Source organism: Montipora foliosa, chromosome 2 (genome assembly GCF_036669935.1).
Source record: "Montipora foliosa isolate CH-2021 chromosome 2, ASM3666993v2, whole genome shotgun sequence".
Lineage (NCBI taxonomy): Eukaryota > Metazoa > Cnidaria > Anthozoa > Scleractinia > Acroporidae > Montipora > Montipora foliosa.
Genome location: NC_090870.1, coordinates 41,009,497 through 41,021,996, shown reverse-complemented (window position 1 = coordinate 41,021,996; position 12,500 = coordinate 41,009,497). Strand labels below are relative to the sequence as shown.

Genomic DNA, 12,500 nt, shown 5'->3' with positions numbered 1-12,500 from the left:
GAGATGTGGTAACATTATCTACAAAAAAAAATTTAACAACATCAGGAAACCCAGCTTCAAGGAGGCAACCAATTGAGATTTTGTGGTGGAGGTGAATTCAGGACAACTGAGTAGGCTTAGCTACAAAAATCCAGATTTTTTTAGAAGAGATTGGAGATTTTTGGATGAATTAGCAAGTTCCAAGGTTTATAGAACTTTTAGAGCCAAAAAATATGTAAAATGTGATAAAAATAAATTTTACAGATTGGAATTAGAAAACTGAGAAGTTTCATGGCTTCATGCACCATGGTTTTACCATTCAGTTATGTATCCCACAATTTTGTTGCAGTTAGCTATATAGAGGCATTGCTAATCATAGTGAACTTATGTTATCCACAATAGCTATTGTATAGGCAGCTTGTTTTAACGTAAAAGGATATTTAAACATTGATATTATGCATTACAATTTTGGAATTTTTCGGTAAAATTTTGAGATTTTTAGAACTTTTTTTGAAAGATTATCTGGATAGATTTTTGGGCGATTTTTCTGGATTATCGCAGCCAAGCTTACACTGAAGGCAAAGCCAACTGGTGGCCAGAGTGGAAATTGAACCCAGAGTATTCACATTTGAATCCACTGTCCTAACCACTGGTTCATGCTGCCTCCTTTCCATGATATTTTGACAGAGAGAAATCAGTGAAGTGACTTGTTCATTCTGTTGACACCACTGAAATCCCTTTTTTGTGTTTCAGACAAGTCGAAGCTTACAAGACTACCAGGCACAAGCTAAGATGCTGTTCAGGAAACTCACAGACCACTCACCAGCAAGGAGCAGCATTGAAACAGGATCCATGATGTTTCAGTCAGTACAAGAATATGTAACTTTGTCTCCAAGATTATATGTGCACTGTTTATTGGCCAATGTAGTGGCCTGAGTTCACGTTCATGTGCCTCTCAGACTGTTTCTCTAATGCTGATAATCATGCAAAGCAGGAAAAATTATGGACAGTAACTTACAATCATGTATTACGTCCCTTGAACTTGATAGTCATGGCAGTGCATTATTCCTCAGTAATTACGAAATAATTAATTTTTTAGTCAACTTTAAATTAGATAAGTTGTTATGTCCAAAGCATTTTGCTTATATTGTAAGTTGCTTTGGAAAACACGATACTTCATTGACTTCATTCTACAACAGACGGAAATGCCACAAAATGTTTTGTAATGCAAACTAAAACTCTTTCAAAAAAATGGAATAGCAGTTTGATCTCATCTTTGAGATGACCCATTCATCTAACAAACCAGGGCCTGAAAAAAATACATGTAAATCTCAGTTTTGTTAACTCGTTGTTAAAAGAAATGTTGTTGTATGGGTTTTTTAGTGTTACAGTATACCGGTAACTTTGGAAAAGAAAGTGTCTTGGGGTAAAAAATAGAAATTGGTCTCATTTCTATCAAACCACAATGGTTCTTTGTCTTCTTTCAACAGTTACATTATTGAAAATGGTGTATGCTACTTAACACTTACAGAAAAGTCCTTCTCCAAGAGAGCAGCTTTTAGTTTTTTGGAGGAGTTGTCATCAGAGTTTTACAGAGAATTTGGATCACGAATTGCAACAGCAACGAGACCATACTCTTTTATTGAATTTGGTGAGCATCTACATCCTTCACAAGAACATTCCAACTGGAATTTTGGCTAGGGGTGGCCATTCGTCACTTTTTGACTGGCTTTCAGTCAGTCATAAAATAATTACAGGGTTTGTGCTGGATATTGTCTATAAAATTCTAGGAGTATTCAAGGAGTCTTATGTAAGAAGATTTCTATGCCATACATTGTGTTTCAGTGTTCTTTTGTTTGCTGAAAAAGCGTACCTTGATATTCCTTACCACATCCTGCAAGTTATGTGGATGCACAGGCATTATGGGTTAAGTCACTCTCAGGGGTCAATGGGTTTATGTAAGTTTAATTAAAATTGTATTTTAAAGCACAATTATTGTGTGATTCCATTGATGCCTAAGAAGACTGTGATACAGTCAAATACTTTGATCATTAGACACTGAGGTTAAATCCAATGCTGGTAAAAGTAATGAAATATCATTTCTCTTTTGTTGGAATGGACTTGTTACAGATACATACATTCAGAAGGCAAGAAAGAATTACCAGGATTCAAGAGCAAGAAGAAACTTGAACAGATTAAATGATGAACTCCATGATGTTCAACGAATAATGGTTCAAAACATTGATGATGTTCTTCAAAGAGGAGAGCAAATTTCAGGTAATTCTGTTCCTTGTAACCTCTTGCATTCATCACAATTAAAACTGCTCAGAAAATGTTCTTACAGTACTCCCTAAAATTCTTTAGCAGTGCATAAGGCATCCATTTGCATGTCTCAAATTAGGCTCTGAAGTAGCAGTCACAATGCTTATTACTTATGAACTCACTTGTTTCAATTCCCCCCTCCTAGCAGATAGTAACTTACTAAACAGCAAATGTGTTCTCTTTTTATCTTTATCTAGTGTTAGATGACAAGGCAGGAAATTTAAGGTTTCAGTCTGAAAAATACAAGAAAGATGCAACATACTTGAATCTACGCTCTGCCTATGCCAAGTACGCAGCAATAGGAACAATATTTTTGGTGCTTGTAATATATATCCGTTTTTGGTGGTTTTGAGGAACTGCAAAGGTTTCTGAAGCAGAGAGCTTTATTTAGCTCAAACATTGTTTGAATTATAATAAATGTCTTAATTGATTCCATCAATGAAACATAATTTATAGCTATAAAACAGTCCTGTTAATGAGAAAACGTGAAGAGAACCGAATGCAAAAATGGCCGCCAACAAAATAATTCTTCTTTTGTCTTTGTGTTAATTAGTCTAACCAGCCTCGTTTTACAGCCAAGATTCAATTTACACGTGTTAACGAGGCTAGTCAGGCTAATTAACACAAAGACAAAAGAATTTGTTGGTCTCCATTTTTACATTCGGTCAATTTATTAGATTTTTTCGTTAATGTCATCATTGTTTATGAATTGCCTGCATGGTAATAGTTTTTTATTTGTATTTAAAGTACGCTAAATTATTTTGATAGGGGACGACCAATTCCCTAATTCCTACTATTGAAATGAAAGTGCTGTAGCTGGACTGTCTTGTCTTAAATAACTGAACTTATTGCAATAAGATCAATTAAGCCATTAAAAAAAATACATACTGGTAATTTAGTTGGCAGCAGATATCAACTGAGCATTCTTAGAGAAGTAATGAATCATTTAACATATAGGTTCTACTTTTAAATGTTGCATCTTACATTGTGCCGAATCTAATGCAAATGAAAAAAATCTCTTGTTTTCGCTCATTTGTATTAGATTCGGCACAAGTAAAATGCGACGTTTAAAACAGGCCTTAGACTTCAACTACTTTTGATTTTTATTTAAACTTTTTTTGATGGCAATGAATGTATTTGTGGAGACTTGAAAATGCCATGCATATCTTTTTTTATCAAGCAGCTTTTTGGCTGAAACATTTTCAGGGCTTTTAAGAAATGAGCATGGCATTCATATAAGTTTATATGTGTTGGATGTTAATACAGACTATACATGTATATCAAATGCATCAGGTCTCGGGACGAGATTTGTCAGCTTCAAGGTACTTGTTTTATTTTTACTTAGTTTCTTTTTTCGAGGAAGAAGCACTCATCTGACCAATCAGATACCGTACATGTTGGAAGGTGCATATTATGTTATTTCACTATCTTAATAATACAAATTGTTTACCTCATTGTGCCCACTGCATTGGATTTAATTGGCAAAGAACCTACTGTTAATTTTGGTAATCACATTTCTTCCAACCGATAAGTGAATAATCTGTCAGCATGTGATTCACTATTCTGAAGGTTACATGCTAGGCCAGGGGTGCCAAAATTGATTTCAAATCACGCTTACCGGTAGTCCATTTTTCCATATTTGAAAAGTACTTTTGTTGTGTAAGTTCTCGAAAACAAACAATAACACAATAACACAATAGTATTATTGAATGTGGCTCATGTAATATCCTGAATAATAACTATTAAGGTGACTTGCTTTGATCTTGAATTAGTCAGTATATAACAAAAATCTCATGCAATAATTATTTATTACAAAAAGTTCCTGTTATGAACTTGAGACACTAAATTTTATTATAAAGTTTTGAATCTTTGATTCCAGTGTAAATAAATGAGCCAGATAGAATTTATAAATGACAATAAAATAGACATCATCAGTTATTTGTTTATGAAATGCCTTTATTGTTGCTTTATTTCAAATCCTTGCCTTCAAAGCCTCAATGGTAATTTCAAGAAACGTATCATAAATTTGAATTTCAGGAATGTTAACAATTCGGTAACTTTCAAATACCATCAAAGTGGGAGTGTTAGGTGGGTGCTTTTACCATGTATTTTGACAACACACATCCAATAGAATAGTTACAATTAACACAATCAGAAGTTTAACCAAACACCAACACAAAAAAGTCCTTAACTCCCTGTCTTGTTCTCATTACTTCATTAACTTTTTCCCTTTTAACATCTTTAATCTTGTTTGTCTTTGCTTCTTTCGAGTCTCCACATCTTTCCATGTACCCATGATGAATTTGCTATGGAGAGGAATCAAAAAGAATTTCATTTTATTTTTTCAATGCGTGAGCAGGTGGAATTTTGCAAATCCTGCAATCTAATTGGCTCTGGGACCCGGAGGAATTTTCCTATCTTGCCTGCCAACCCAGGTGGAATCCTTAAGCCCTGGTTGCGTGATGAGGAAGCCTTTTGAAGCCCTTTAAATGTGCAATGCCGTAGGCTGAAGGTTAGTTCGTGACCTCAAATCAAGGATAGACCCATGCCTCTCACAGTTCAGTTGTTTTGCAAATTGACAGCAAAATACTACCATTTACATCCATCCTTGAAGCATGACGGATTTTGCGCGAAGTTTTACTTTTGAAACGTTAACGGTTTGTCCAGTTGTGTATCACTTTTGACCAATGAAATGTTGGCAGTTATGTTGTGAAATTGCCAACATTTTTGACAGCATACCAGCATGTTTTGTTCACGTACTCTCAAAGTTTTCAGGGTTTTTGTGAGAGCGTTCGGATTTTGCATGACCACCCTAATAATGTCTCTGCTTGTTTTGCAATGGAGATCTTCTAGTTTTACTTTGGTTTCATATATTTTTTTCTTGTAGTTGCTGAATCACATATCTCTTCTTGGTAAAGTGTACCAAATTCCACATTTCCTGCCTTTGGAAACTCATGGGAGATAGATGTTTATTACCTTTTCTAGATTCCTAGCCGCTGCAATATCTCCGCTCTCACGGAAAACCTGAAAACTTGAAGAACGTGTGAACAAAACATGCTGGTATGCTGTCAAAAACAAGGTCAATTTCACAACATAACCACCAATGTGTCATTGGTCAAAAGCGACACATGACCAGACACTGTTAACGTTTGAAAAGTAAAAATTTGTGCAAAATTCATCATGCTTCAAGGATGGACAAGGGGGTTGGTGTAAAAATGTTGAGTTTAGATTCACTTCATTACCTAATTTTAGCCCATTTCAATAAGCAAAATAAAGGTAGTTTATTTTGTAATACTTCAGTAAAAAACAATTATAGTAACTTCTTACTTTAATGCAGACAGTTCACTGATCAGTCCCTTAATCATTCCATTATCAGATGGCACCTCCAAACTGTGCTGATCCTCTTTTGTTGTGGTGTCTGCTACAATGTCATTCATCTTTCTTAAAAAGCTATAGATTCAGCAGGAGTAAGAAGAAGTACGTATGCCATGTATGGTAAACAGTTTTGGCAAGTTTGGTGTACCAAAGGATGGATATGATGGACAGAACGAATTTTAACATGTAATTCAATAAGGAGTGTTCGATCACTTTCAGATATTTAATAGGCCTTTTGCAACAAACGATCACATGGTACAAAATCTGCCATGCTGAAGGGCAAGCTCATTATTATTTCCCCACTGGGACATTAAAACAAAGGCAAGTCAAGCTTGAGTGGTTCAGGTCTCTTTGTTTTAATGTCCCAGTGGGGGAATAATAATGAGCTTGTCCTCCAGCATGGTGGATTTTGTACCATGTGATAGTTTTTTGCAAAAGGCCTATTAAACTGGCAAGCAAGGCATTAGCAAGGTTTGTAGTGTTTGTTTCTTGTACTCCTCAATTTTTTCTGCCTCATTTGTTGCAATTTTTGTTTTTCCTTGTGTTGGAAACAAGTTATGTTAAAAAAACCACAGCCACTGAAATGAACTGATTGAACAAAATAGTCTTTCAGGCTTGAAGAATTTTTGGGACTTGTATTAAGTGGCCGTCTAGTGCCTTATTGAAACAATTGGAACCAGAAAGCTATCTGGATCTGGCATATGAACCCTTCTAGGATTTATACTTGATGCTAGTCAACACAGAGTACAAGCCATTGTTGCAAGATCACTACTGTTTGCTAATGTACATGACTTTTTGTATGGAAGTGTACCATTCATTTTTTCCCCCTTCCAGTTGCTGCTGCCAAACACACAATTGGGGGATTAAGCAAGGACAATGACGACAGCTATGAGGATGCCACAAAACAATAGGTTTAATTAGCAAAAACAATAGCTCTGCAACTGTGCGTTTTACATTTTGATACATTTCTTTGTTGTTCTCGCCTTGACAACGACGTGAAATGATAAAAGTTGAGGTCATATGTATGACGCAAGCACCTGACAACGAATTTACTAATTTCTCTCTAAATATCCACACCGTTCTCACCAATCTTATTCTTGGAATGTGGACTCACACTTTACTAATTGCAAAATTATTACAGTAATGGCAAGTAATGTTTTTAGACGATGTTCTCGTGGCCATCATCGTCGTCGTCATCCTTGCTTCAGGTCCCTAATATCACAGTAAACCAGCCAATGGAATATTTCTCAAACCTGATACTTTCCCAATTACTACGAGGAAAGTCATTAATAAAATTAAAATAAGGTTAACATACTTACTGAGTTTCCAGAATCTGATGTGGTGGTTGGTCAGCTGAAGAATCAAGACGAATTAACTGAGAGTCTGTACAGTCCATCAAACAGTCAAGTTCCGAGATACCTGCATCACTGCCACATGACGCAAGTCCTTGCACCAGCTCAATTGATGAAGGAACTGAATGTTTCACTGCACACCATTCCTTTTTCAAATCTGATGCACTGTTTAGTGCCATTTTTCTGCTAGTAAAGGAACTTTCTGGTACATGTATGGCCTGCTGATCATTGCATCTTTTATCATTTATGTTGTCATTGGAAGAATCCTGAGCCAAGCAAATTGTTGATTTCAGCTCCTTTCCATCAGATTGTCTACTCTGAGACATAAAGACCTTCAATATTAATCTCCTTTATAAGATAAAGTTTCCACCCATAGCAAACATTTTGCCATGCACTTTTTTCTCAACATTTTGCTTGTTTGACAGGGCAGGAAATGTTGGCAGAATATATAAATATCTTACTCATAACTGAGTTAGTGAGAAGCACAGATCATTTTCTTTTTTGAAAACAAGAATGCAATGCAGTTGGTGTTGTTTCATGAGGAAATGACACATACCTCTGGCTAACTATCTCTTATATGGTCCTGGAAAAAATACCTAGCTTTTTCTGTTAACTTGATGCATTGTATACATGTACACTGTATCTTGTACATCGCACAAAAAGTACTTAAATGGCACTTGGTTAGGCTGTCAATCATTGGAGAGACGTACTTTATTTTAGATGTTAAAAGACATTAGAGGTTGGATGCACTCAAGTGAGCCAGTTAGCACGGATATTTAACATACGAGGTTGTTCAACCAGTGTTGTAAAATCTGAGCTCCACTTGCTCTTACTAGTATCATTACCCAGATTAAAAGGACAAAACTCTGCTACAGTCTTTCTAATGAAAGAAGATATAGCCACAATCCGTACGCACTTTAATGAAAGTACCGGTACTTACTGAAGATACAGTGTTGGCCTCATTACTTGGGACCATTTGGTCAAGATCTTGATGTCTGTACAAATGGGATGAGTCATTCCGATTATCTCCAATATTACAACCAGGCACTTCTGACCAGACATCTTTGACCTTTTCCTTTCTCTTCTTTTGAGTTTGTTCTGCAGTAAGGTTTGCAATCTCACTACTCTGTTTTTCCGAATGTATTTTGTCACAAAGGCCTTGTTGTTTATTCAGGTGGCACAATCCAACCACACTAACAAATCCAGTGCCATGTTTTGACGGAAGTGTATCCATCTTTTTTTCACTAACAGGTTCAGTATTTTGTAAAATCACTTCAGTGGTCTTTGCTAAGGAGTCATTATTTTCCTGTTGACAGTTTTTCTGTGATGGATCTTGATTAGCAGAAAAACTTGGAGACCCCAGTTCAAGATCTACTTCAACTGACAAGCCTGTTGCTGTGCTTATTGCATGGATCCTTTCAATATCTGGACTTGCAACAGCTGATTTTTCTGCTTCAGGGTTTTGGCTTTCATTTCTTTCATAATCATATTTTAAATCAAAGGGCTCATTGACCTTGACATTTTGAATTCTTTGATCTTTGTCAACTTCATGTTGACTATATCTTTCAGCCCCATAAAGACTTTGTAGTGTCCCCCCAGAATGGTCGAAATCTTTTCTATGTTTTTCTGAACAACTTTTTGGTTTAAAATTGTCTAGTGACCTCTGACTTGCAGAGGGACTACTTTGATTGGATCTTCCTTTAGCAAATGCAGAACCATTATCAGCAGTATATTCTTTCATGCCCTCCATGACCACATCTTCAGTTGCAGCTTTCTCAAGGAAAGAGACAGTTCCCATGGCAGAATATATACCACAGTCCAATGACGTTTTAGTAACAGCTATAGCTTCCTTTTCACATTTATTGATGTCAGTATCAAGGGAGTACAATCCGGAATTCTGTAGTTCTGGATGTGTATTACCGCTCTCTGAAGATTGAACTTGAAAAGTAATTAATCAATCAAAAATAAAATAATGTGACAGTTATAACTTTATAATTGCAGTTTATAATATTACATTCCTGCTGTTAGAATTACAAAATTAAAATTTCATCATCTCTGACATCACACTCTATTAATTTGACAGTTTTGCTTGTAACACCAGAGGAGATGTAGACATGACTAGAAAGAGCAAATCACAATAATATCAACGGCTTTCTTCCTGCACTGGCAGTGAGTAGTGTTTGCCCCCGCAGTAGTCTGTGCATAAAGTGATGTAGTATATAGTTTGTATACCAGACAAATTCTCGATTAGCCAGAACTACATGTAGGCGTGCATGGAATAAATGGGTAATGACGACATTTTCTAACCAAATGCCCGCAAGTAAGTCTTTGGTGCCGATGACGCGTTGAGCAGAAAAAGGCAGAGAGCCGTACATGGGAAAGTAATGTTACAATCAAGGGGGTATCTGTAATTCTGAAATCTTCATTTAGGGAGTCCATTATTATTTCTGAAAGTATCTTGCCATTTGTCACAGAGCGTCACATGTTACATGCCATACAATGGAGCATTGGAGCAGCTACTCAGAAAGTAAGAAAAAGCTTTTGTCAGCCTTTGTCTCAAGTCTGTTTTCTGACAAAGGGGTAGTAAAATGACTAAATTATCTCCTCATGACAAGGAAAATCCTTTGGTTTGATTAAGAGTTGCGAATGGACAATATTTATTTCATTTTTGGAAGCAATTTGTCAATGTTATTGATGAACATTGTGCAAGCACATGCAAAGTTTTTCGGAAAACCATAATTTGTCAGACTCAACTCACTGTTGAGGGACGGCGGGTCTAAAACACAGGTCACTCGTTGCAGGTCATTGTTTTTCCTTTTTGAAAGTAACCCCAAACCCTAAATTTGGGTAACCATATTCCTGATAATTAGCCAAATTGAGGGTTAGGGTTACTTTCAAAAAGGAAAAACAATAACCTGCAACAAGTGACCTGTGTTTTACACCCGCCGGTTGAGGGATTAAAGTAGAAGATCACTCCAAAATGACGATCCTTTTTATCAATTAATAAAAAGTTCATGAGGAGAACAGCTTTTAACCAAAATTTCAATCTTTCTATTAATCAATAAAAAAGGATTGTCACTTTGGAGTGAACTTCTCCTTTAAAAGACTCAGTCCACAACCAGCAAGTGTTGTTAGTAAATGATTGAAGATTTTTTCTGGAATAATCCATTTCCAATAACACCAAACTATGCAACACTCAAGGTTTTCCAAACCCAGTACTCATTTGTTCTCTTCTTGCTTCAACATCAATAATTGCCTTATGCTAAAGCTGCTGTGTCTGTAAATGGCCATTTCCCTACCTAGGCCCTGGACACATTGAATTCTGTGTACAACTATACTTGACAGTGGGGGGCAGCTGTAGTGTCAACTATTACTAATATAAGGTCTTGTTCACAACATGTACAGTCTCCACTTTGCACACCAATGAAGAAGCACAAAACTGGAAATATTTATCAATTTACTTCAACAACAAGATTTGGTAAAGGAATACACACAATATTCTTAGGGTCAATGTGTAAATCAGGCATGTCCACAGATCTCGAAAAAAACAAGTGAGGGTTTACTTTAAGTAGTCTATCCACATACTCTTAGCCTGTTAAAGTACCTGCTTTGTTCTGGCTGCAATGGACCATTTGGCAAGCAGCATCAAGAACATCATTCAAGAGCTGTTCAACAGTATTTGCATTATGGTCTGAACTACTGGTAGTCACAGGTGAAGCAATTACATGAACACCATCTTCTGCATCACATTCTGTTCCACTTTCCTCTGTTGTCTGAATGACACTGTACTGGGGAGAAATTGCAAGATCTTTTTGGCTGCTAAGGATCTTTTCAGTTCCGACAACATCTATTTCCTGCATTTCTTTCTTACTGTCCTCTTTATTGACCTTTTCAAAAAATAGGTAAATTTAAAAACATATAGCAAACTTGTGAGCATGACAATGAGTCCATCAAGGTGACTGAACTGATGCATACATGTAGTTCTGTTGCCTTGAAACATAGTTAATAGAGGGGAATGGTTATGAAACCCGACAACTTTCTTTGTTGTAGGTTTTTGTTCTCTTTTCTGGCCTTGACCGTGCACAAAACACAATAGTTGTTTACTCCGTACTGAGGAGCTAACCAATAGAAACGTGTTGATTACGTAATTCATGCATAGTGTATGAGCGCAAAACAAAAGATTGTGCACGGTCGTGGACTTTCCAACCTAAATCTTGGCATCTTTGTTTGGTCCTTTGATGTTTGCCGAGCTTCCTAACCATTCCCCTCTATTAATTTAATTAATTAACTATGCTTGAAACAAAGACACCCTTTCCCTGTTCCTTCATCTAGATTCTCCACATACACACCATGCTTGCAGGGGCAGGGGTGGCACAGTGGTGAGAGCACTAGTCTCTCACCAGTGTGACCTGGGTTTGACTTCCAGACTTGGAATCACATGCGGGTTGAGTTTGTTGGTTCTCTACTCTGCTCTGAGAGGTTTTTCTCCTGGTACTTGGGTTTGCTTCTCACTTAAAAAACCCAGGCTACAATTTGATATGATTGGAGTTGATTTGTACATAGTCCCCAATTCAGTTAGTGCCCCCACGCCAAATACAGTTGACACTTACATGAAGCTCATAATCAAAAATTACAATTTCTTCGATTGTGAGGACTTTGTGTCGTCCAATTCGGTCTTTAATCGTACTTTTGATAAACAAATCGCACTCCTGCTGCACGGTCCTCGGATTTTCTCATCACTAGTATGATTACAGACCGAATTGGACTCCACTCAGTCCTATTACCATAACTTATTATTATTGTTGTTGTTGTTATTATTATTATTATTATCATTATCATTATTATTATTATTATTATTATTATTATTATTATTATTATCATTATCATTATTATCATTATCATTATCATTATTATTATTATTATTATTATTATTATTAGAACTGTAGGTAAGCTCATATCATGGGGCTTTAGAAACCCAAGAAACACTACCATTCGAATGCAAGAAAACCGTAAGAGTTGTGCCTACAGTATTAAGCTAATCATGAAGGAATCCTGTCAATTCTTGATGCTTTTAAACTAAGCTTACGTACCTTGCTTTGTTTATCGTTGTCATCAGTTAAGGTTTCTCTCGCTTGGGGGCCATCCTGTTGAACCTGTCTCCGAGGGCGTTTAGGACCCGTAACTGGAGAGGGAGGCGTTCCAATTCTCTTTGATGATCTTTTGACCTTTCGAGAAAATGGCGGCACGTACTTGTTTGCTTCAGAGTCCTTCTTGAAGTCCTTGGCATCGATATCAACGTTTGAGCTTTCCCCTATTTCCACATTCATCCCTTCATTGTTGGAAGACTGTTTATCACTCTTTCCTAGCTCGCTATCTAACTCAGTTGTCTTTTTTTCAACATTGGTGCTTGCTTCCTTTCCGGTTTTTACCGGTTCTTTCCTTGTATTGTTCTTTACAACGCTTTTTCCTCGT

General features: G+C 36.6%; 2 protein-coding genes across 3 annotated transcripts in view; one reads left to right on the top strand and one right to left on the bottom strand.

Annotated features, from left to right (window-relative positions):
• LOC137993080 (vesicle-trafficking protein SEC22b-like) overlaps window positions 1–4,239 on the top strand; it is a 7,296-nt gene extending 3,057 nt beyond the window's left edge. Inside the window, exons 2-5 of the mRNA XM_068838737.1 lie at window positions 733–842; window positions 1,470–1,630; window positions 2,110–2,256; window positions 2,499–4,239. Coding sequence (XP_068694838.1) covers window positions 733–842; window positions 1,470–1,630; window positions 2,110–2,256; window positions 2,499–2,653 — 573 coding nt within the window. The 3' untranslated portion in view covers window positions 2,654–4,239. The remainder of the gene's footprint in view (window positions 1–732; window positions 843–1,469; window positions 1,631–2,109; window positions 2,257–2,498) is intronic.
• A 99-nt stretch (window positions 4,240–4,338) lies between these two features.
• Window positions 4,339–7,211, bottom strand: LOC137993081 (uncharacterized). Of its 2 annotated transcripts, none has more exons than XM_068838738.1 (3): window positions 6,996–7,211; window positions 5,629–5,751; window positions 4,339–4,607 (listed from the first exon to the last, which is right to left on the bottom strand). In XM_068838738.1, exons 1-3 carry the CDS (start codon window positions 7,205–7,207, stop codon window positions 4,511–4,513), a joined length of 432 nt encoding a protein of 143 aa, XP_068694839.1. In that variant the 5' UTR covers window positions 7,208–7,211; the 3' UTR covers window positions 4,339–4,510. The 2 variants fall into 2 exon arrangements, with proteins under 2 accessions (XP_068694839.1, XP_068694840.1); XM_068838739.1 differs by having other exon boundaries at window positions 5,629–5,742.
• Window positions 7,212–12,500: the final 5,289 nt, after the last annotated feature.